General features: G+C 33.2%; 2 protein-coding genes across 4 annotated transcripts; one reads left to right on the top strand and one right to left on the bottom strand.

Annotated features, from left to right (window-relative positions):
- Positions 1 to 565: 565 nt before the first annotated feature.
- On the top strand, positions 566 to 11,452 carry TM9SF2 (transmembrane 9 superfamily protein member 2). The gene is made up of 9 exons (XM_090110947.1): positions 566 to 884; positions 1,333 to 1,728; positions 3,678 to 3,833; positions 7,503 to 7,838; positions 8,044 to 8,136; positions 8,519 to 8,724; positions 9,597 to 9,756; positions 10,176 to 10,337; positions 11,073 to 11,452. The coding sequence occupies exons 1-9, from the start codon at positions 759 to 761 to the stop codon at positions 11,412 to 11,414; spliced, it is 1,977 nt and encodes a 658-aa protein (XP_089967073.1). The 5' UTR covers positions 566 to 758; the 3' UTR covers positions 11,415 to 11,452.
- A 1,187-nt stretch (positions 11,453 to 12,639) lies between these two features.
- On the bottom strand, positions 12,640 to 18,068 carry mus201 (rad2 superfamily protein mus201). 3 transcript variants are annotated; one of them, XM_090110917.1, is made up of 7 exons: positions 17,783 to 18,068; positions 17,509 to 17,684; positions 17,229 to 17,434; positions 16,927 to 17,122; positions 15,057 to 16,824; positions 14,694 to 14,980; positions 12,640 to 14,353 (listed from the first exon to the last, which is right to left on the bottom strand). In XM_090110917.1, the coding sequence occupies exons 1-7, from the start codon at positions 17,868 to 17,870 to the stop codon at positions 13,715 to 13,717; spliced, it is 3,360 nt and encodes a 1,119-aa protein (XP_089967043.1). In that variant the 5' UTR covers positions 17,871 to 18,068; the 3' UTR covers positions 12,640 to 13,714. The 3 variants fall into 3 exon arrangements, with proteins under 3 accessions (XP_089967043.1, XP_089967050.1, XP_089967060.1); XM_090110934.1 differs by lacking the exon at positions 12,640 to 14,353 and adding an exon at positions 14,375 to 14,625; XM_090110924.1 differs by lacking the exons at positions 17,229 to 17,434; positions 17,783 to 18,068 and having other exon boundaries at positions 17,509 to 17,635.
- Between the last annotated feature and the right edge of the window lie 468 nt (positions 18,069 to 18,536).

Genomic DNA, 18,536 nt, shown 5'->3' on the forward strand with positions numbered 1-18,536 from the left:
TTACTAGCGGTCCGCCCCGGCTTCGACCATATTTACGTTTTCCGGGATAAAATATAGCCTATACGGATTCGGAAAAATCCCTCTAAGTAAAGGTAAAAGAAATTTTTAAATCGGTCCAGTACTTTTTGAGCCTATTAAATACAAACATACAAAAATGCAAAGGTTTCCTCTTTAAAATATTAGTAACTAGATTTCCGCCCGCGGCTTCGCCCGCGCAGTCAAAGATAAAACCAGCATAGTTCCCGTTCCCGTGGGATTTCCGGGATTGCGTCATTTTCTCGGGATAAAAAGTAGCCTATGTCCTTTCTCGGGTATCAAAATATCTCCATACCATATTTCATGAAAATTGGTTCAGTAGTTTAGGCGTGATTGAGTAACAGACAGAGTTATATACTTTCGCATTTATAATATTAGCACAGACTAATAATAATATACTACGTAATACGTATACAAAATAGTATGGATTACTAATTAGTATAGCTTATAAATTGCTAGCAATGAAAATAATGACTTGAAAACATTTTTTATAGTCTATATTTTTTATCTGTTGTGTATGTTGATGACGTTTTCCATCATATTGCGACTGAGACAGGAGTTTTTGTAAATTGTATTGAAAAGCAAATACCCGGCTAGGACCCGGGAGTTTCTTTGTGTATGGTGTGATTCAATAACTATATATAGTATTAGTGTTAGTAAAAAACCATATAGTCTTTTTTACTACTAACAATTTTAAAAAGATCACTAAATAGTGTTTCACCATGGCTCTTAAGCCCTATGTGCTATGCGTGTTAGTGTTTCTGATACCTATTCAAGGTTTTTATTTACCCGGTCTAGCTCCTGTGAACTATTGTAAAGCTGGCGAAGATAGTGGAAAATCTTGTAAGGTATGTTGACGACATTTTAGAATATTTTCTATCAGCCACATTTACAATTCTAAAACGTGTAACACGACATCCACCCTATTCTTAGACAAGCAGTTGAATAAACACTTAATTTGTATAGAAATTAACGCTAAAACCTATGATACACTTTACTCACATTATGAGTGGCAAAGGATTTTACCATAATGAAAGTAGCTGAGCAAAAACTTTTTCCATGAGTTGCAGCGAAGTGAAGAATAATGTACATCATGAAAAATGTATGAGCCGTTAAGGGAATTAATATCAAATAATGTATTCAGATTTAGAAATAATGTAGACTAGTTTTGCTCTACATTTTTCCTTGATAGGTGAATTTAGACTAAAAGAAATGTTTCTTTTTTTATCAAAGTTTGGTATATTCCGCTACTTGGTATCTAATAATAATTTTTATATGTCATGTCCTGTTTTGCAGAATGAAATTCCTCTGTATGTAAATAGACTAAACACAGAAGAATCAGTTATTCCATTTGAATACCACCACTTTGATTTCTGTCTCTCCGATGAAACCCAATCGCCTGTGGAGAACCTTGGTCAAGTGGTGTTTGGAGAAAGGATTCGGCCAAGTCCATATAAAATCAACTTTTTAGAAAATGTTTCTTGTAAGGCTGTGTGCACAAGGAGTTACAAAGGTTCTGATCCGGAATCGATTAAAAAGTTGAACCTTTTGAAAATGGGAATGGCCCTGTATTACCAACACCATTGGATCATTGATAATATGCCTGTTACTTGGTGCTATCTGGTGAATGAAGGTGGGAAGTCTTATTGCAGTACTGGTTTCCCTATGGGCTGTCAAGTGCGCAGAAACTTTGTGAGTACTCCCATGTTGTTTAACTTTACTTTACATAAGACAAAGATGTTTTTTCATAGGCATGAATGTAACTACTGTAATGTGTACAGTGCATACTTTTTGCAATGCAAAAATAAGCATATCAGATTTTTGAAGCACTATCAAACTTTTATTGAACATACTGTTATTAAAGTATATTTAAAATCTAACACAAATAAACACATACATAACAAGTGTACAGTCAAAGTTCCTTATTCGCGCTTCCTTCATTCGCGGTTTCACTATTCGCGGGTGGAAAAAATGCGATCTAATTTCTATATTCGCGGCCCAAAATTCTTTATTCGCGGATAGATTCGGTACATCGGTATTAGTTAGTTCTTTAAAGAAACGAATCTTCAATGGCGGCGCTTATCATTCCCTCTCGCTCACACACGGCCGTACGGTATGCAAAAAAAAATGGAAAAATAAAATCACTAAAATGTATTTGATTTTCCCTATAATAGTTTTTATCATAAATTTACAATGACAATTATGCATTTGCGAAAGTAAATAATGTTTTATTGGAATTTGACAAAATATGTTCTTTGGGAAAAGTTGTTCAGTTTTATGGGCTTATTACAAGTATTATGGGGATTTTATTACATTCTGTATACGTAAACATGATAATTCATATAAATACACAAATACAATAACAAAAAAGTTTGTCAACAAATATTTTGAAATAATTAATAAAATAATTATCAATTTACGTTATTTTTATTTTCTTTTTTGATGATCCTACCATCTGTCAAAGTCAGCTTTGGCCGCCATTGAAGATTCGTTTCTTTATTGAACTGACTAATACATACATATCTGTATTTACCTAAATAAAAACAATTGTTATCCTTAGAAAACGCCTGAACTACAACTACGAATTTATAATGTCGACTAAAAAACGAGTAAAAAGTGCTAAGCCATTGCCTAAACCTGAAGATAATATCTAATTAAATGGTAATTAATAAATATGTACGGTCAAAAATTTCAATAAAAATGATTTCTTTATGTATTTGCTTCCTTATTTCGTCACCTAGGAACGTATCCCCTATAACCCCATACAAATTACCATTCTATATTCACGGTTTCTCTATTCGCGGCACATTTACAGAACCTATTGCCCGCAAATAAAGAACTTTTACTGTATTGTGTAATAACTGATATTGTAGATTTTTTAATCATTAGTTCATAATTGATTTTTATAGTAAATGGTAATAGGTAATTCTAATTAGATTTTTAACTATTTTCCTGTTTGAATTCTACATAATATGAGATACTATCAAATTCCATTAATGAAATTACTTATCACATTTTTTAAACAACATGAAATAATAAAACACTATGCTGATAACAAGATATTTATATAGATAGTACTTTGCTACTATCTATATACAAATAATTTCAATCAGAAGAGCTTTCTTTGACAAGTATGAAATTTTAATAAAAAATAATATAGAATTATATAAAATAACTAGCGGTCCGCCCCGGCTTCGCCCGTGGCACATATGAAAAATAGATGTTGGCCGATTCTCAGACTTACCCGATATGCACAGAAAATTTCATGAGAATCGGTCCACCCGTTTCGGAGGAGTATGCAGACTAACATTGTGACACGAGAATTTTATATATAATAAAATAATTTATTTTATGTCACACTATAAATTCATCATATTTAGTTAAGTTCTTTTATAGGTTTCTCAAAAATAAAACATTCCATATTATATTTTTTATAATTGTTATTCACAATGTTTTACCAGTTGAATTTTTTCCTGTTATCTTTTGATTTAAATTATTTTGTGTAATTCTTCCAGTTTCTTTAATTTCAAATAAATGTAAGCTGAAATTGTAACTTAAAAAAACATTTATAAGAACCATTTTTTATAAAAGTAGCTTAGAACATTTAACGAAAAATCTTCAAATGTAAACTTCTATTCTAGGACACATGCACTCCAATAGTTAATACATCACCAAGCCAAGTTGGTGCCTACTTCCTGTTCAACCATGTGGACATCGAGATCACCTACCACAGTGGGGGGGAGGAAGAGTGGGGGGTCGGTTTTGGTGATAATGGCGGCAGGATTATATCTGTGAAGGTATTGAATTCTAATTATGAATAGAAACTTTAAATTGTTGATTTATTGATGAAACTTAATTTAATGAAACTATTTCTGATGAAAAATTTATTTATATATAATTCCTAAGAGTTTCAAAAATATATCTCATATTCTATAGTAAAAGCAAAAGTTAATATGTGAAAAAACTAACACCAATCTCTCAAGTTTGTGTATACAGGGTGTAATCGTTAAGTGTGCACAAGCGATTATTCCGTAACTATTGCATATATCAAAAAACTTTAAACTGATATCGAAAGTACTTAACCTAATGAGTAAAATGGCCATAAAAAATTTTAAAAAATAAAACGAGAAATATCTAAAAATGTTACATTAAACGCTCCCATACATTTTATTTCCCATACATTTTGTATTCATAGGAGATTTTAGAAGTCATGTCCTCATTGTGCAATACAATGAGGAGCTCTATTTACAGTTTCTAAATGAACTTCCCTTCAAATTTGCGAAGTTATTAAAGCAGAAAACCAAAAAAATAAAGAAAAAGCTAAAATGTTTCATATCAAATGTACTAGGCTGATTCAAAAGTAATGATAATTGGGTATTTCCTGTGCACATAAAAATATAAAATAAATGTTTTTTGCTTGCTCATTTACTCACTAAGTTATCACAAAAAAATCATATAAACAGGCCACGTCTCCAAGTATTTAGATTAATTTGAATGTGAACCGTGAGTGCCAGAATGTTTCCCGACGAAAAGAAGAAACAACGATTCGACATTTAAAGAGTGAATTTCTAAATTTTTAATAAGATCAGAATATTTTTTTGTCACGATTTGTGACCATGGACGTTACCCAGGTTCACCATGTTAATGCTGAATCCAAGAAACCATCAATGGCTTGGATGCGAGCTTCCAAAGTGACGATGAAGAAATTCACAGTGAAAATTAGTGGGATAGATTAAAGCTGTAGTTTTTTGGGACGCTGAAGGCATAAGTATGGTGGAATATTTTAAGAAGGTAGCCACTATATTGGGCTCTTACTACATAGACCAAATTAAAAGATTGCGGTAGGTTAGTAAAAAAAAGAGACACGGCAAACTGCGGGCTTGAGTGTTGTTTCACCAAGACAACGCACCAGACCATAAAGCGTCAGTTGCAATGGCTGTCATTCAAAAATCGGCATTCCAAATGCTTGAACACCCACCCTGTTTGTTAGATCTAGCTCCTAGTTATTTCTATCTCTTTCCTGGGCACAAGAAACACCTTAGGCAAGAAATTTTATGACGACAGCGAAGTGATGACCGTAGTAGAGGGGTTTTTGTGGATGAAGTCAAAGTTTTTTTTTCTAAGTTTAGGAAAAAAAATATCAAAGTATATTATCTAGTTAGAAGACTATCTAGTGAAATACATAATTACATATTTTAATTGTAATGACCTCGTTTAATATTGATTATCATTACTTTTGGATCAACCCATGTACATGGTAATATTCGTTTCTCATACTAAATGTATGGGAGGGTTTCAAGTTAATTTTTTAGATATTTCTCGTTTTATTTTTAAAAAAATTTTATGGCCATTTTACTCATTAGGTTAAGTACTTTCAATATCAGTTTTAAGTTTTTTGATATCTGTAATGGTTACGGAATAATCGCCTGTGCACACTTAACGATTACACCCTGTATAGACCGGACTCTCAGTGGAGTTTCGTTTGCGAAATAGCGGACCTAAATCTGACTTCTGATATATATTGTATAGATCCCAGACATCCTATAGACAGATGTTGCCAACCAGTTTTGTGGTCCACCTCTCCCCACCCCGGTAATTAAATATGGCATACAAAGATAAAAATAAAAATTTCCAAAACACCCCACACGGCATGCGTGTGGGGTATCAAATGAAAGAACTTATTGAGTAGATCACGAATATATAGGATACTATAACATTTCTTAGACTTTCTCTAAGATTTTTTAGAAAATTTACGAAAATGCTCCATTTTTGAGTTAACTTTAAACCACTATAGATTGAAAACTCATGAATATATTTTTTAAATTATTATTTTAAATAATTAACAATAGTCCATTGTTTACGATTCAATAGTTCGTACAGTGAAATAGTTGCATGGGGGAGTGGGGGGAGCATTCAAATATGGCGAGTATATTTTCAAGTTTATGCCAGAAATAAAGGCCTAATACAAAAATATCGGTGTCAGGGCTTAGAATAATTATCCCTGCACTGTCGTTGTGTTTGACGGAATGAAAAATATGGCAGAACATTCTTGAATCAGCTTGAATTCAGTGAAAGTTGCGCCTTGCAATTTAAAACATTTTGTGGGGTCATCAAATCCACCACATACATATAGCTCACTTATATTATATTACGAATCGTTAACAATGGACTATTGTTAATTATTTAAAACTAGCGGTCCGCCCCGGCTTCGCCCGTGGTACACATTTACGTTTTCTCTACATAAAAACCATCCTCGTACTTCAAGGAATATAATAAAAAAAGAATTATCGAAATCGGTTGAGCCGTTCTCGAGTTATGCGCTTACCAACACATTTTGCGATTCATTTTTATATATAAGAAGAAGAAGATAATAATTTAAAACATATATTCATGAGTTTTCAATCTATAGTGGTTTAAAGTTAACTCAAAAATGGAGCATTTTCCTAAATTTTCTAAAAAATCTTAGAGAAAGTGTAAGAAATGTTATAGTATGCTATATATTCGTGATCTACTCAATAAGCTCTTTCATTTGATACCCCACACGGCATGTTTTGGAAATCTTTATTTTTATCTTTGTATGCCATATTTAATTACCGGGGTGGGGAGAGGGGGACCACAAAACTGGTTGGCAACATCTGTCTATAGGATGTCTGGGATCTATACAATATATATCAGAAGTCAGATTTAGGTCCGCTATTTTTGCAAACGAACATCTCCTTGGAGCCTGCTCTAATAAGTATGATTTTCATATTTTTCGAATTTTTCTTTTCGTACCAGCTAGTTTTTGTTTATCATTATTATTATTGAAACTTGTTTTAAATACCTCACTGATAAGAACCAACAAAAAATTGTGATGCAATGAATGTATACAAAATTTATAATGAGCCAAAATTGTCATTATCAGTTAATTACCTACCTAAAATATTTTGGCAATATTTTAGGAAATTAACAATTTATTGAAGTACCATAAGATCAATATTATTAGTCCAAAAATGTAGTTTCAACTCTCAAACCAATTGCAATTGATATATTTTGTTGTATTGTAAGAAAAAAAATGCATCATACAACAGCCGTTTTCAATACTATTTTTATTTTTCTTTATTTGGGATAAATAACAGTTAATTACACATATAAGAAACAACAGATGTATACAATAATATACGCAAATGTACAACCAACAACATTATCCACAAATAATGTATTTTATGCTTACATTCAATTCTCTTATTCTGCAAAAAGTGACCCACATCTTCTATTTTTACGTAGAAACCTATTCTAATATACCTGTAAAACTAATCAAAATGGTATTCGCTGTTATCTATAACACGGGAGTCATTACAATTTACATTACAAAATTTGCCTAAAATATGTTCATGTTGTTTGTATTTACTAACATTCCTAAGCAGAAATCCAATGAACATATTTTTTAACTCAAAATACAAAAGTTATTTTTTAAATCTTTCTAGATAAAACCAGCGAGTATCAACCATCCAGACATACTCAAACCTGACTGTACAGTGCGAAATCCTTTGGAAGTTCCTAACTCGCTCACAGGAGACGAAAGCTTCAACATGGCATACACGTACAGTGTGACTTTTATCAAGAACAATACGATCAAATGGTCCTCACGATGGGATTACATCCTCGAGTCGATGCCGCAGACGAACATCCAGTGGTTTTCTATATTGAATTCACTTGTGATAGTTCTCTTTTTGAGCGGTATGGTTGCGATGATTCTGCTGCGAACGTTGCATAAGGATATTGCGAGATACAACCAAATGGAATGTGGCGAAGATGCGCAGGTAAAGTTCTCTGATCACGTATTAAGTTACGTTGTTTTTGAATTTCGCAGACATACACTGTACACTAGGTATATTGAAAATTATTATTAACAAATTGTAATTTTGCCTTCAAACTTGTTGCAAAATATTTCTACATGCTATGTATTTTATTTTTATTTGTAATTAAGTAAAACCTTTTTATCATTGGTTTTTTTTTCCAAATCAGGAGGAATTCGGTTGGAAACTCGTCCACGGTGATGTGTTCAGACCTCCGCGTCGTGGTATGTTGCTTGCTGTGTTCCTTGGATCTGGTTCTCAGGTATAGTCATCAATTTCTATTATTACACGTTGTTTTTTTTTACCTAGCCGCTTTCCCCGGCTGCATACGGGTTGGTGCGAGATAAAAAGGGTTACCATGATCTCTTAGTCCATTATTATTTCCAATGTTCCCTATCTCACATTGGCTCATATGGCGCTACATGTATAGAGCTTTCATTTTTCCATACAAGAAGTAATACTGCTTAATTTATTTATTTCTCTATTTTTTTTAAGACATACCATACGTGAGCAGAAATGTGTTTCCGTTAGTGAAAGTTAGAAACTACTTTTTCATAAAATAAATATAACCATAGCTAATATTTAAACTACCTGTGTTGTCCTATAATGTTTATTATTTATTTATTTATTTATTATTATTCCAGGTGTTTGGTATGACCCTAGTGACCCTAGCGTTCGCTTGCCTCGGGTTCCTATCTCCCGCGAACCGTGGAGCTCTCATGACATGTGCGTTAGTTGTATGGGTACTTCTCGGTGCTGCTGCTGGTTATGTTAGCGCGAGGATATATAAGAGCTTCGGTGGGAGACGCTGGAAGAGTAACATTCTGCTTACGTCTATGGTGTGTCCTGGGTGAGTGGAAATTTATGGTAAAACTTTAGCATTGATTTAGCATAAAGAAAACATTATATGCCTAATTACATATATAGTGGAGCCAATTTAATAGGCAACATTTGACGTCTATCAATTTTATCTTCATAGGGTGGTAACCTGCATAAAAACTTCGATTAAAGTGAATTAATCGATACGGACTTGAAACATTTGTCAATCGAACTTGAAACACATGTCAATAATTTATGATAATTTTTATTCCCAAGTAATCAATGCATTCGATTCTAGATGTCTGATTTCGATTTTTAGAGTAACGTCTCTGGTATTTAAAAAGAAAAGAGGTTTATTGACACAATTGTAGCGACGTCAGTTCTTTAAATCAGAAATTGTTTATTATGTTTAGAATGGTTTATCAGTAAAATCAAATCCTAAAATTACTTATATCGGTCATTATTATAATAAATATGTAATCGTAATTGAAAAAAGTTAAGCAAATGTGCAGTTCTAACAAAACGAAATATCATGTTATTCTATGTTGTCGTTACTAGGTTACGTTGTTGAATTTTGTTGAACTGTCAAATGTTGCCTATTAAAATGGCTCTACTATAAATATAATTTTGCTAGAATGAAAATTTTAGTAAAATGGTTAAGTAAATGTTTAATTAAGTTCTACATTCAATTTTAATTAACCAAATAACAAATTTCAAATGTTTAAAAAAATGTTCCAAATATTAAATTTGTAATAATTACACAGTAAAACTACATATTAATTTGTCTTAATTGTACTTGTGGTAATATAGGAAATGATTATTTAGATGTACATTTGATCGCAAATTATTCATATCTATATTATTTTTAATTCAGGTTAATAATATACGATTCTTTTTTTTCAGGGTGGTATTCTCGATATTCTTTATCCTGAATCTGGTGCTCTGGGGCAAGGGCTCCTCAGCCGCGATCCCGTTCTCGACCCTCGTGGCTCTGTTGGCTCTGTGGTTCGGCGTGTCTGTGCCGCTCACGTTTATTGGTGCTTACTTTGGATTTAGGAAACGGGTGAGTCTTGTTTACGTGATACTAGTATTTCGCTCCGGCTTCACACGGTTTCTTGTAAGTTTAAAATTGATTAAATTATAAAATTATCGAAACACGTCCTGACTTTTGTAATTTATTTAGATAGACTTTATAATGTAATATAGAGATGTAATTTAAATTAAATAAAACAAGATTTTTGATAAGCATACATGTATTTGATTAAATATTGCTATTAATTAAAATATCCCATACAACAATCAATAACTAAATTAATCTCCCAAAAGGACTTAAGACAATATGATATAATATGTACTTACAATTACTAAACTTAGTATAATATATCTCATATGTTTTGTTCAAACACTTATTGAATCAAAAACAACCATTTATATCACATTTTGATTGCCTTATTCTCATTTTCTATAATTTTTTATTTGCAGATTCTCGACCACCCCGTGCGAACAAACCAGATACCGCGTCAGATCCCAGAGCAGTCGCTATACACGCAACCAATTCCTGGCATCATTATGGGAGGAGTTCTGCCGTTTGGATGTATCTTCATACAGCTGTTCTTTATCCTCAACTCTTTGTGGTCTAGTCAGGTATGTTTATTATTGTAGATAGGGATAGTGTAAATTTGCTTATAATAAATAAATAAATAATGCGTCTAAGAAAATAGTGCGTGTATAATAACACTAAATTGCATATAATCCAATATAGTGCGTCTATAATTGTAAGTACGAAAGTCAGGATATTGAGGAACAAGACGGGAAAACCTGCGTTCTGGAAATATTATAAATGTACGAAAGCATAATATCGATATGTGAGTAGCGGCACGCAACTTTAGCGCTGAGAGAAATGTGGAGGGGATTTCGCATGGGTACTTTCGCGCTCGCAATACAATAATTACTTTAAGTCAGTAGTTACTGACTGTTAACTTTTAATTAAATAACATTATTTTTATGTAATGCCACATACCTTATTATTCACTTCAGCGTTATAGATATTTGCCGCTATTTATAATTACGTCGATCACGTTATCAATTACATTTTTAAAGTTGGGATTACATATTATTAGAGCGTATACGCATTATGCGGGTAACCGCATTGCGGGTAGCCGTCCGGCTGACCGCAAGCACAATTATGTACGTAATATTCATTTCTATGCGCACTGTGCGGTCTGCGGTAGCCGCATCGCAGTGCGCATAGAATTTAATATTACGTACATAATTGTGCTTGCGGTCAGCCGGACGGCTACCCGCAATGCGGCTACCCGCATAGTGCGTATACGCTCTTAGAGTGTGAACAAGTCATTATTGGATTGACAACTTTTACAGATGTACTACATGTTCGGTTTCCTGTTCCTCGTGTTCGTGATCCTCGTAATCACTTGCTCGGAGACGACCATTCTGCTCTGCTATTTCCACCTGTGCGCGGAAGACTATCACTGGTGGTGGCGAGCCTTCCTGAGCTCGGGCTCCACCGCTGGCTACCTCTTTATCTACTGCTGCCACTACTTTGTCACCAAACTGAATATAGAAGATGCCGTATCCACTTTTCTATACTTCGGATACACCTTCATCATGGTCTTCCTGTTCTTCCTCCTCACTGGCACCATCGGCTTCATGGCCTGCTTCTGGTTCGTCAGGAAGATATACAGTGTAGTTAAGGTCGACTAGATTAAGTGTGCAAATAAATGTGAGCTTTATTCGTTTGACAGTATGGTTTTTATTCGCGTGAGTCGTTTGGCCCACAGAACATATAAAAGGGGTTAGAAAGGCATTGTAGGCGGGGCAGACGCGCCAAGGATATGAGCACTGCTCACATCATCATCATGCGTATGATTCGTTCCATTTTAAATCGCGTGATCGCGCGGCGCTATGATTGGCTAGATTTGAAATTGCAAATGTGTGCGTAAGCGGACTTGCGCGGACTTGGCCACACCCACAGGCGACACCGGTTCTTATAGGAACGTCGAATTATTGCCATTCTAACCTCTTTTATATGTTCTGTGGTTTGGCCCAAGACTTACATGTGGTTGTGCGCACATGAATGAACAAGTGTTGGTTTAAAACTACGCATAATTGTTCATGTTTTAGTGTGCGTCTCTCGTTTTCTAAGACACTAAGCTGCTGATTATTGTTAATCCATATGGTATGGAAAGTGTTTTATATCAAAGGAGTTGGTCAATTTTATTATCTCTGTGATTATGAAGAATAGAAACCGAACAACTTTAAATGAAATTCTTGTAAATTTGTTTCAGTATTTTTAAAATCATAATTTAGTATTTTACATTCATTATGTCAAAAATATATGACGTATGTGTATTAAATTCGTCTCACACAACGACACACGTCGAAACAACAATTTTTAAATGAAATTGATGCTGTAATCAGCTGCAAGTGAAGAAAACATTACACCTTCTGACATCTTTACACATACCTAGTAACAGATACAGGTAATATTGTATAGAAATGGATTACCTGCAATAAAAACGAGTTACATCACCAATTTTGTATGTGAATGTTCGAAATTACGCATTATATAGTATTTATATGTATAACTAATGATTAAATTATTATAATTGTCCATGGGAATGCGACGCTCTGGCGCGCTAGTCTTAAAAAACTTCGTTAGTCGTACATTTTAATATACTTAAGATCGCCATTGTAAATAAAGTGAATGGGTAGAAAACAATGCATTCGTTAAAATTGAGAATTATTTTAATTTGCACAATTACATATTTTATTTATAAAGTTCTACTAGTTTATAGGTAGTACTTAATTGGGAAACATCGATTCGAAATTTCAAGATTTAGCGTAAATCGGTATTTGATTTTATCATGATTTTTTATTTTTATTATAATTATATAGGATACATTAATAATTAACGACCTGACAAGTTTAATGCATTTAGTTCATTAATTAATATAGTACATTACTTATTCTTGTTATAATTGGTTTATAATATAATTAAATAATTATTAATATGTTTGTTATCTTCGATTTTTCTTTCTTCGTTAAATTACTGAGATCCAAAACATATTAAAAAAAATTCGGGGTGGAGGGCCTGTTAATACCCCATCGTTAAGTCTAAGGTAACAAACATAATTATTAGTCAGGTCTCATATTAGATAATTATCAATTATATTTTAAAAATAGCACGGCGAATATCTTGAAACGTTACCTCTGGCATTAGTCTAATCACACGTCTTGTAGGCAAAAAATTGGTTGTCTGTAAAGTCGGTTTACTGACGACAGTTGAACGTGACAACGTCCGATTGTGCTTCTTTGTCGCTCGTTCCGCGCTCTCGCTTGCACTTCAAGTCTTACATGGAACGCCTCAGATGAGTCAGAGCGAGGTAACGCCGCATGAGTCATGTTATTTCGTGCGTGCAGCCGGCATTATCGAATTATAAGACGTTGTCACGTCAAAAAGCTCCAAATTGTTTGGAGGATCAACATGTAGTATAAAGAAATCGTGCACCTATAGATGTTTTTTTTCATGTAAGCAAAAGGGCACTTGCATTGATTGAGGTAAATATCAATGTTCCTATGATTTATGACTAGAAAGTTCTGATTGACCGTGTAAATTCTGAGTAGAATTAATATATGTATGTAGAAACGCAATACATATAAAATACGTGTAAAGATTTAACTTTTTAGTATTAAAATCTTGATGTTCGATTGGCTATAGGAAATTCGCCAAGCTATTTATTACATTAATCATTAACTATTTATAGCATTGATTTTTTTATTTATATCTTTAATTTACATTACTGTGTGTATAATTAAGATAATAGTTGGAAATGCTTCATATAATTGAAGAATATGTAAACAATAAATTGACTATTTTAAAATTGCGTTTTATTATTGCTTGTAATACAAGTATTAGTATAGTAAGTACTAGTAATTAGTATAAATAGTGACGAAAAAACATGCATTCTAATTATTTTCTGAATTATTGTCTGTGTAGCTGCCTAATCACTGTCGCTACTTTCGGAAAGCTCAGCTTGATCCTTAGGTAACATAGACTTCTTTTTGGTAAATTTCCGTTTTCTATCAATTTTAGTTTTTCTAAAAACTTCAATAGCTTTCAGTTTGTTTTCTAGCATACACTGTTTTACTTTTTCGCGCTGAGGGATGATTTCCTGGCACTTATCAGTCTTTGGAATAATAATATTAAAATCAGTCTTATTCTCGACAACAGTTGCCACTTTCACAACTTTGCTTATATTCTTTATTTCATCGTTTTTAACCAGCTTTCTTTTGCCCTTATTTTTGTTGGGTTGTTTGTTAGACTCTGGGGGTGGTAGCATTTCTTCATTTAGTGTATCTGAATTTGGATCTAGTTTTTGAATAGCAGCCTTTACTCTTTTGCTCACTTGTGCATCTATACAATCAAATTCTGTTTTGCGTTTAAAATAATCGTGAACAGTTTTTTGTGTCTTTCTCTCAAGTAATCTTTTTAAAACTGGGTTAATGATTTCATCAAGTTTGTTTTGTGACCACCCAAATTTCTTTTTTGTGTAATCTCGTAATATAGTTATATCTATTTCGCCCCAGGTAAACTTCTCATCGCTTTTCTCCACATTGGGTTCAAGATATGCTTGAACAACCTATAAATAAAATACTTTATAAACATGATTGACAGGTTGGCTTAGTTAGCAGCAACCCTGCATTCTAAGCCAGAGGTCGTGGATTCGGTTCCCACCCACGGTAAATAATTGTGTGATGAACATCGATGTTTGCTCTGTTTCTGGGTGTTATTTTTTATTGAAAATTATAAATGTATGTTTATCAGCCGTTTGGTTTCCATAACACAAGAATTTTGCTTGTGTTATGGAATGCTTAGTATGGGATCCAGATTGTGCCATGTGTTAAACATGTCCTGAAATATTTATTTATTATATTTATGTTCTTTTTCACACATTTGATTAAATAAAATGAATTACTTACCCTCACACTAGGAAAGTCATCATTGAGAGTAACATTCTTTAATTTATTCTTAAGGTTTATATTATCAGTGCGTCTTCCAGCTCTCACCCATTGCTTGAATTCTTGGAGCCCAGTCACTAATTCTTGGTAACGAGCTTCCTTTATAGTTTCGTTTATAACTTTTTTCTTGTTAAATGGAAATGACGCAAGAATTTCGATAGCTGTTACAGGACCTACACCCGTCACTCCTGTGGTATAATCACTGCCGACTAAAAGCGCAAATAGTATCAGCTGTTCCCTAGTAAGATCTGAAAATATAGTTTCACTAATATAGACTCAGATTAAACATTTCGCAAGTAAAAAAACAACAAATATAAGACTTACTAAAAGACTTCTCTATTTTTTCACTTAAAAATTGAAGAACATGTTTCTTTTGATTAAAGAAGTTTTTGTATACTGTTTTTCCTCCGAATAACCATATGTCACTATCATCAGTTATGGTACCGTCAGTAAGTTTTGCTGCCTCTAGAAATGCACACTGTGCTTCTGCCTCCATGGGCGCAACAACATAAGGTATACCAAAAATCTGAAGTAGTTCCTGCGCTTCTTGCGTCATTTGTTCCGATATATTCCTTCCGATTCGATCGAGTCGTCCTTTTTCTTGCAATAACATTTCTTCTTCTTTATCTACTTCTGTCTCCATAGTTTGCAATTGTTCTTTCGATATAGGCTCTCTTATTGGTTTTTCTTTTGAAGTTTTTGGTTTTTCTTTTGAGGGTTCAACATTCAGTTTAGGTTCTATTGGAAGGTTTTCAGATTTTGATGAGGAACTAGTAGTTGCATTAATTTTAATATTATCTTCAATTAATTCCTTATGTTCTTTATTTTCAATACATTCCTTTACTGCACTATCCTGTACTTGTATATTATTATGCACAATCTCCCCAGGATCTTGTACAAAATCATTTTTATCATCAAGGGTTTCCTTATTTTTGTTAATGTTATCCTTTGTATCCTCTGTTAGCAATTCCTTATGTGGTATTGCTGCTATTTCCTTTTTGTTCACTTTTTCATCTATAGATTGGGTTTTTACAATGTCTTCTATATTTTTTAATTGACCTTTATCATCTTCAAAAACATCAGCAAAAATATCATCTTCTATTTGTTCATTCATGTTTAATGTTAGTTGAACAACAGGTTTAGGAGGCTTAGTTTCAGTTTCAGACACCTCTTCAAATTCATCATCACTTGACGAGGACAGTTTGGAATCAACATTTATGCTGTCATTTATACTTGGAAATTCTTCTGTTGTTGTATCTAAATTAATTATTTCATCATTAGTTGTTTCAACACAAACAACTAATGTATTTATTTCATTATTGGAAATATTTTTATCAGATTCAGATTTTTTCGTGTTTATAATAATTGGAGAATCATTGTTTGCCACATTAGATTGGCTTGAAATATTATTGCCAAAATCTTCCTCATTTGTTAAATCTACTTTGTGTTCAATTATTGAGTTTTCTTGATTCAATTCGTGTATAATGTCGTCCACATTTTTCTCACTTGTTTTATCCTTCTTTTTACTCTTTGTTGATACAATTTCATCAATTGCCTTATGTGTAAAATCGCTGTATTGCATAATATACGCTTTAGCAGTTGAGACACCTGGTGGCGCGAATTCATCATCATCTGATCCATCAGAATGTTCTGAGTCCGTTAAAAATGATGTCCATGATTCATCAGCCTTAGAAGTGGAAGCACTTGTCGAAGTGCCAGGTTCATCCACACATTCTAAAGACATTTTAATGGCTTTCTGCAAGTCATCTTCCAACTCATCATTTTTTTCATTTTCTAGGGTACTATTATTCTCATTGGATGTTGTATCAGTATTTTGCAAATCCTTAAGTGCTTCTTGCTCTTTTAATTTCTTTGCTTCAGCTAAAGTTTGTTTGACATTATTTATTAGCAAAAAACGTGTTGTTTTATCGGATGCAATACGACGGGTCGGCAGTTCCTCAATTTTAGTATCAATACCTTCTTCATTAAGTAGTGCTTCTAAATCATTGAAAGACATTCCAACATCACCCATTTCTTTTTCAGTTTCTTCAATACACTCTTGAACCTTTCTTCTCTTTAATAACCTTTGCATCTAAAAGGGACAGAGAGAAAATATTATAATATAGCTAATATAATAGTTCTATAATGTTCACTGTATCTCATATAAAAGCTAAAACCATAAAAAAGAACTCACTTGAAAATCTGAAAAATTATCACTTTTCTTTGGTAATGTGTGTAATTTACCCCAGGAATTCATCTTTCTAGTTTCCTTCAATTCTATCAAAAGATCATATTTCTCTTTTACTGGCATATTTTTAAAGTTCTCTGATTCAAGATCAACTGTGTGTAAATCAACCGTAGATGCACTTGAACTTTCATCTTCATCGGATCTGTTAATAATTATTATCATTGAGTTGAAATTATAAATGCAGGCAAAGCATATAAATTGTGCAAAGTTCTAAATCTACGATATAAGTCGATTAACAAAACACATACTCGGTATCAGTTTCCTCATCTCTTTGAGGCATTGCTGGCAATTTGAATAAATCATCATCATTTTGTGGTGCATTACTTTTCTTTGGTGATATTTGTTTGCCCAATAATGCTCCTATTGCAGTTTTTTTACCTATCAGGAGGGCTAGTTCTCGTTTTAAACGTTCTGATTCCGAGTTGTACTTTGACTTGTTAACTTGTCTTTTGGCCTAAAATTATTATTTTGTAATAATTATCTTGAAATGTAACAAGCTAAACTAAATAACCCTTAAATAGAACTTACAATTGTTTGTCGTTTTAAATTTGGGATCCCACCATCAAAAACTAATATAGGTTTTATTCTAAAATATAATAATTTACATAAGCGCTGAAACAATCCCATAAGATGTGCATTTGGAAGTGGAGCTCCCTTTGCATCTTGATATCCTTTCACCATCTGATGTAACCATATTGAAATATCTGTTGATTAGTAAAAGAAAATAAAATCATGAAATTTATCAAACTAAATGTATAATAATATTGAGTCTGATGACTAATATTTTGGATATTTTGCATACCGACGGCTAGAACTTTATTTTCTAGTGTTTCAACAGGTACAGGTTTGCCTGTAGGTTCTATAAGTCGCCACAGCCCAGTAACTCCCATTGCGTGTGATTATTGAAAAAGATTTTTTGTTTTAAACTAATGTATATTAGTGTACATAACAAAGGTCGTTTCCCACGAGATCTCCGGTCAATCGTCGATCTCTTCCTCACACACCGCAACCTTTTCGCTTCGTGAACTCAATGTATTTATAACGCACACAACAACAATACGAAATGATGTTGCTTGCTACTGGAGCATTCGTAAAGCGTCTTATTTACGGTCCATCTTGACGTACGTCCCGCCAAGGTCATACACGATGCACGACGCAAAACGACAGTGAATAGCGTTGACGTACGTCAATAATTATTATTATTATCTTGCTGGATGTGCACGACCAACTTTTCATCCAGCAAGCACCCCCACCACCGCGAACGTCGTGCAGATGGACAGTGAATAGCGCGGACGTACAGCAGATTAGTGTTGCCAACAGAAATTAATGTAAATACTTGGAAACGTGGCCTATTGATATGATTTTTTTGTGATAACTTAGCGAGTACATGAGCAAGCAAGAAACGGTTATTTTTGATTTTTATGTACACAGGAAATCCCAATTATCATTACTTTTGGATCAACCTTGGACAGTTTATATTCAGAAGTTATTATTTTAAAAGAACTACAAGGCGAATTGTTGAATAACACAGAATTTATGCAAAAGTCCACTGCAGA

Source organism: Colias eurytheme, chromosome 2 (genome assembly GCF_061535395.1).
Source record: "Colias eurytheme isolate Ceu_HAF_F1 chromosome 2, ilColEury1 Martin Lab GWU primary, whole genome shotgun sequence".
Taxonomy (NCBI): domain Eukaryota; kingdom Metazoa; phylum Arthropoda; class Insecta; order Lepidoptera; family Pieridae; genus Colias; species Colias eurytheme.

Bases quoted from the DNA above. Each gene is read 5' to 3' on its own strand.
- TM9SF2 (XM_090110947.1), top strand. From the start codon at position 759: ATGGCTCTTAAGCCCTATGTGCTATGCGTGTTAGTGTTTCTGATACCT. The intron at 3,834-7,502 runs GTATTGAATTCT...AAATCTTTCTAG, and splicing joins GCAGGATTATATCTGTGAAG to ATAAAACCAGCGAGTATCAA. The intron at 10,338-11,072 runs GTATGTTTATTA...CAACTTTTACAG, and splicing joins ACTCTTTGTGGTCTAGTCAG to ATGTACTACATGTTCGGTTT.
- mus201 (XM_090110917.1), bottom strand. From the start codon at position 17,870: ATGGGAGTTACTGGGCTGTGGCGACTTATAGAACCTACAGGCAAACCT. The intron at 14,981-15,056 runs GTAAGTCTTATA...CTATATTTTCAG, and splicing joins AAAAATAGAGAAGTCTTTTA to ATCTTACTAGGGAACAGCTG. The intron at 14,354-14,693 runs GTAAGTAATTCA...TTTTATTTATAG, and splicing joins ATGACTTTCCTAGTGTGAGG to GTTGTTCAAGCATATCTTGA.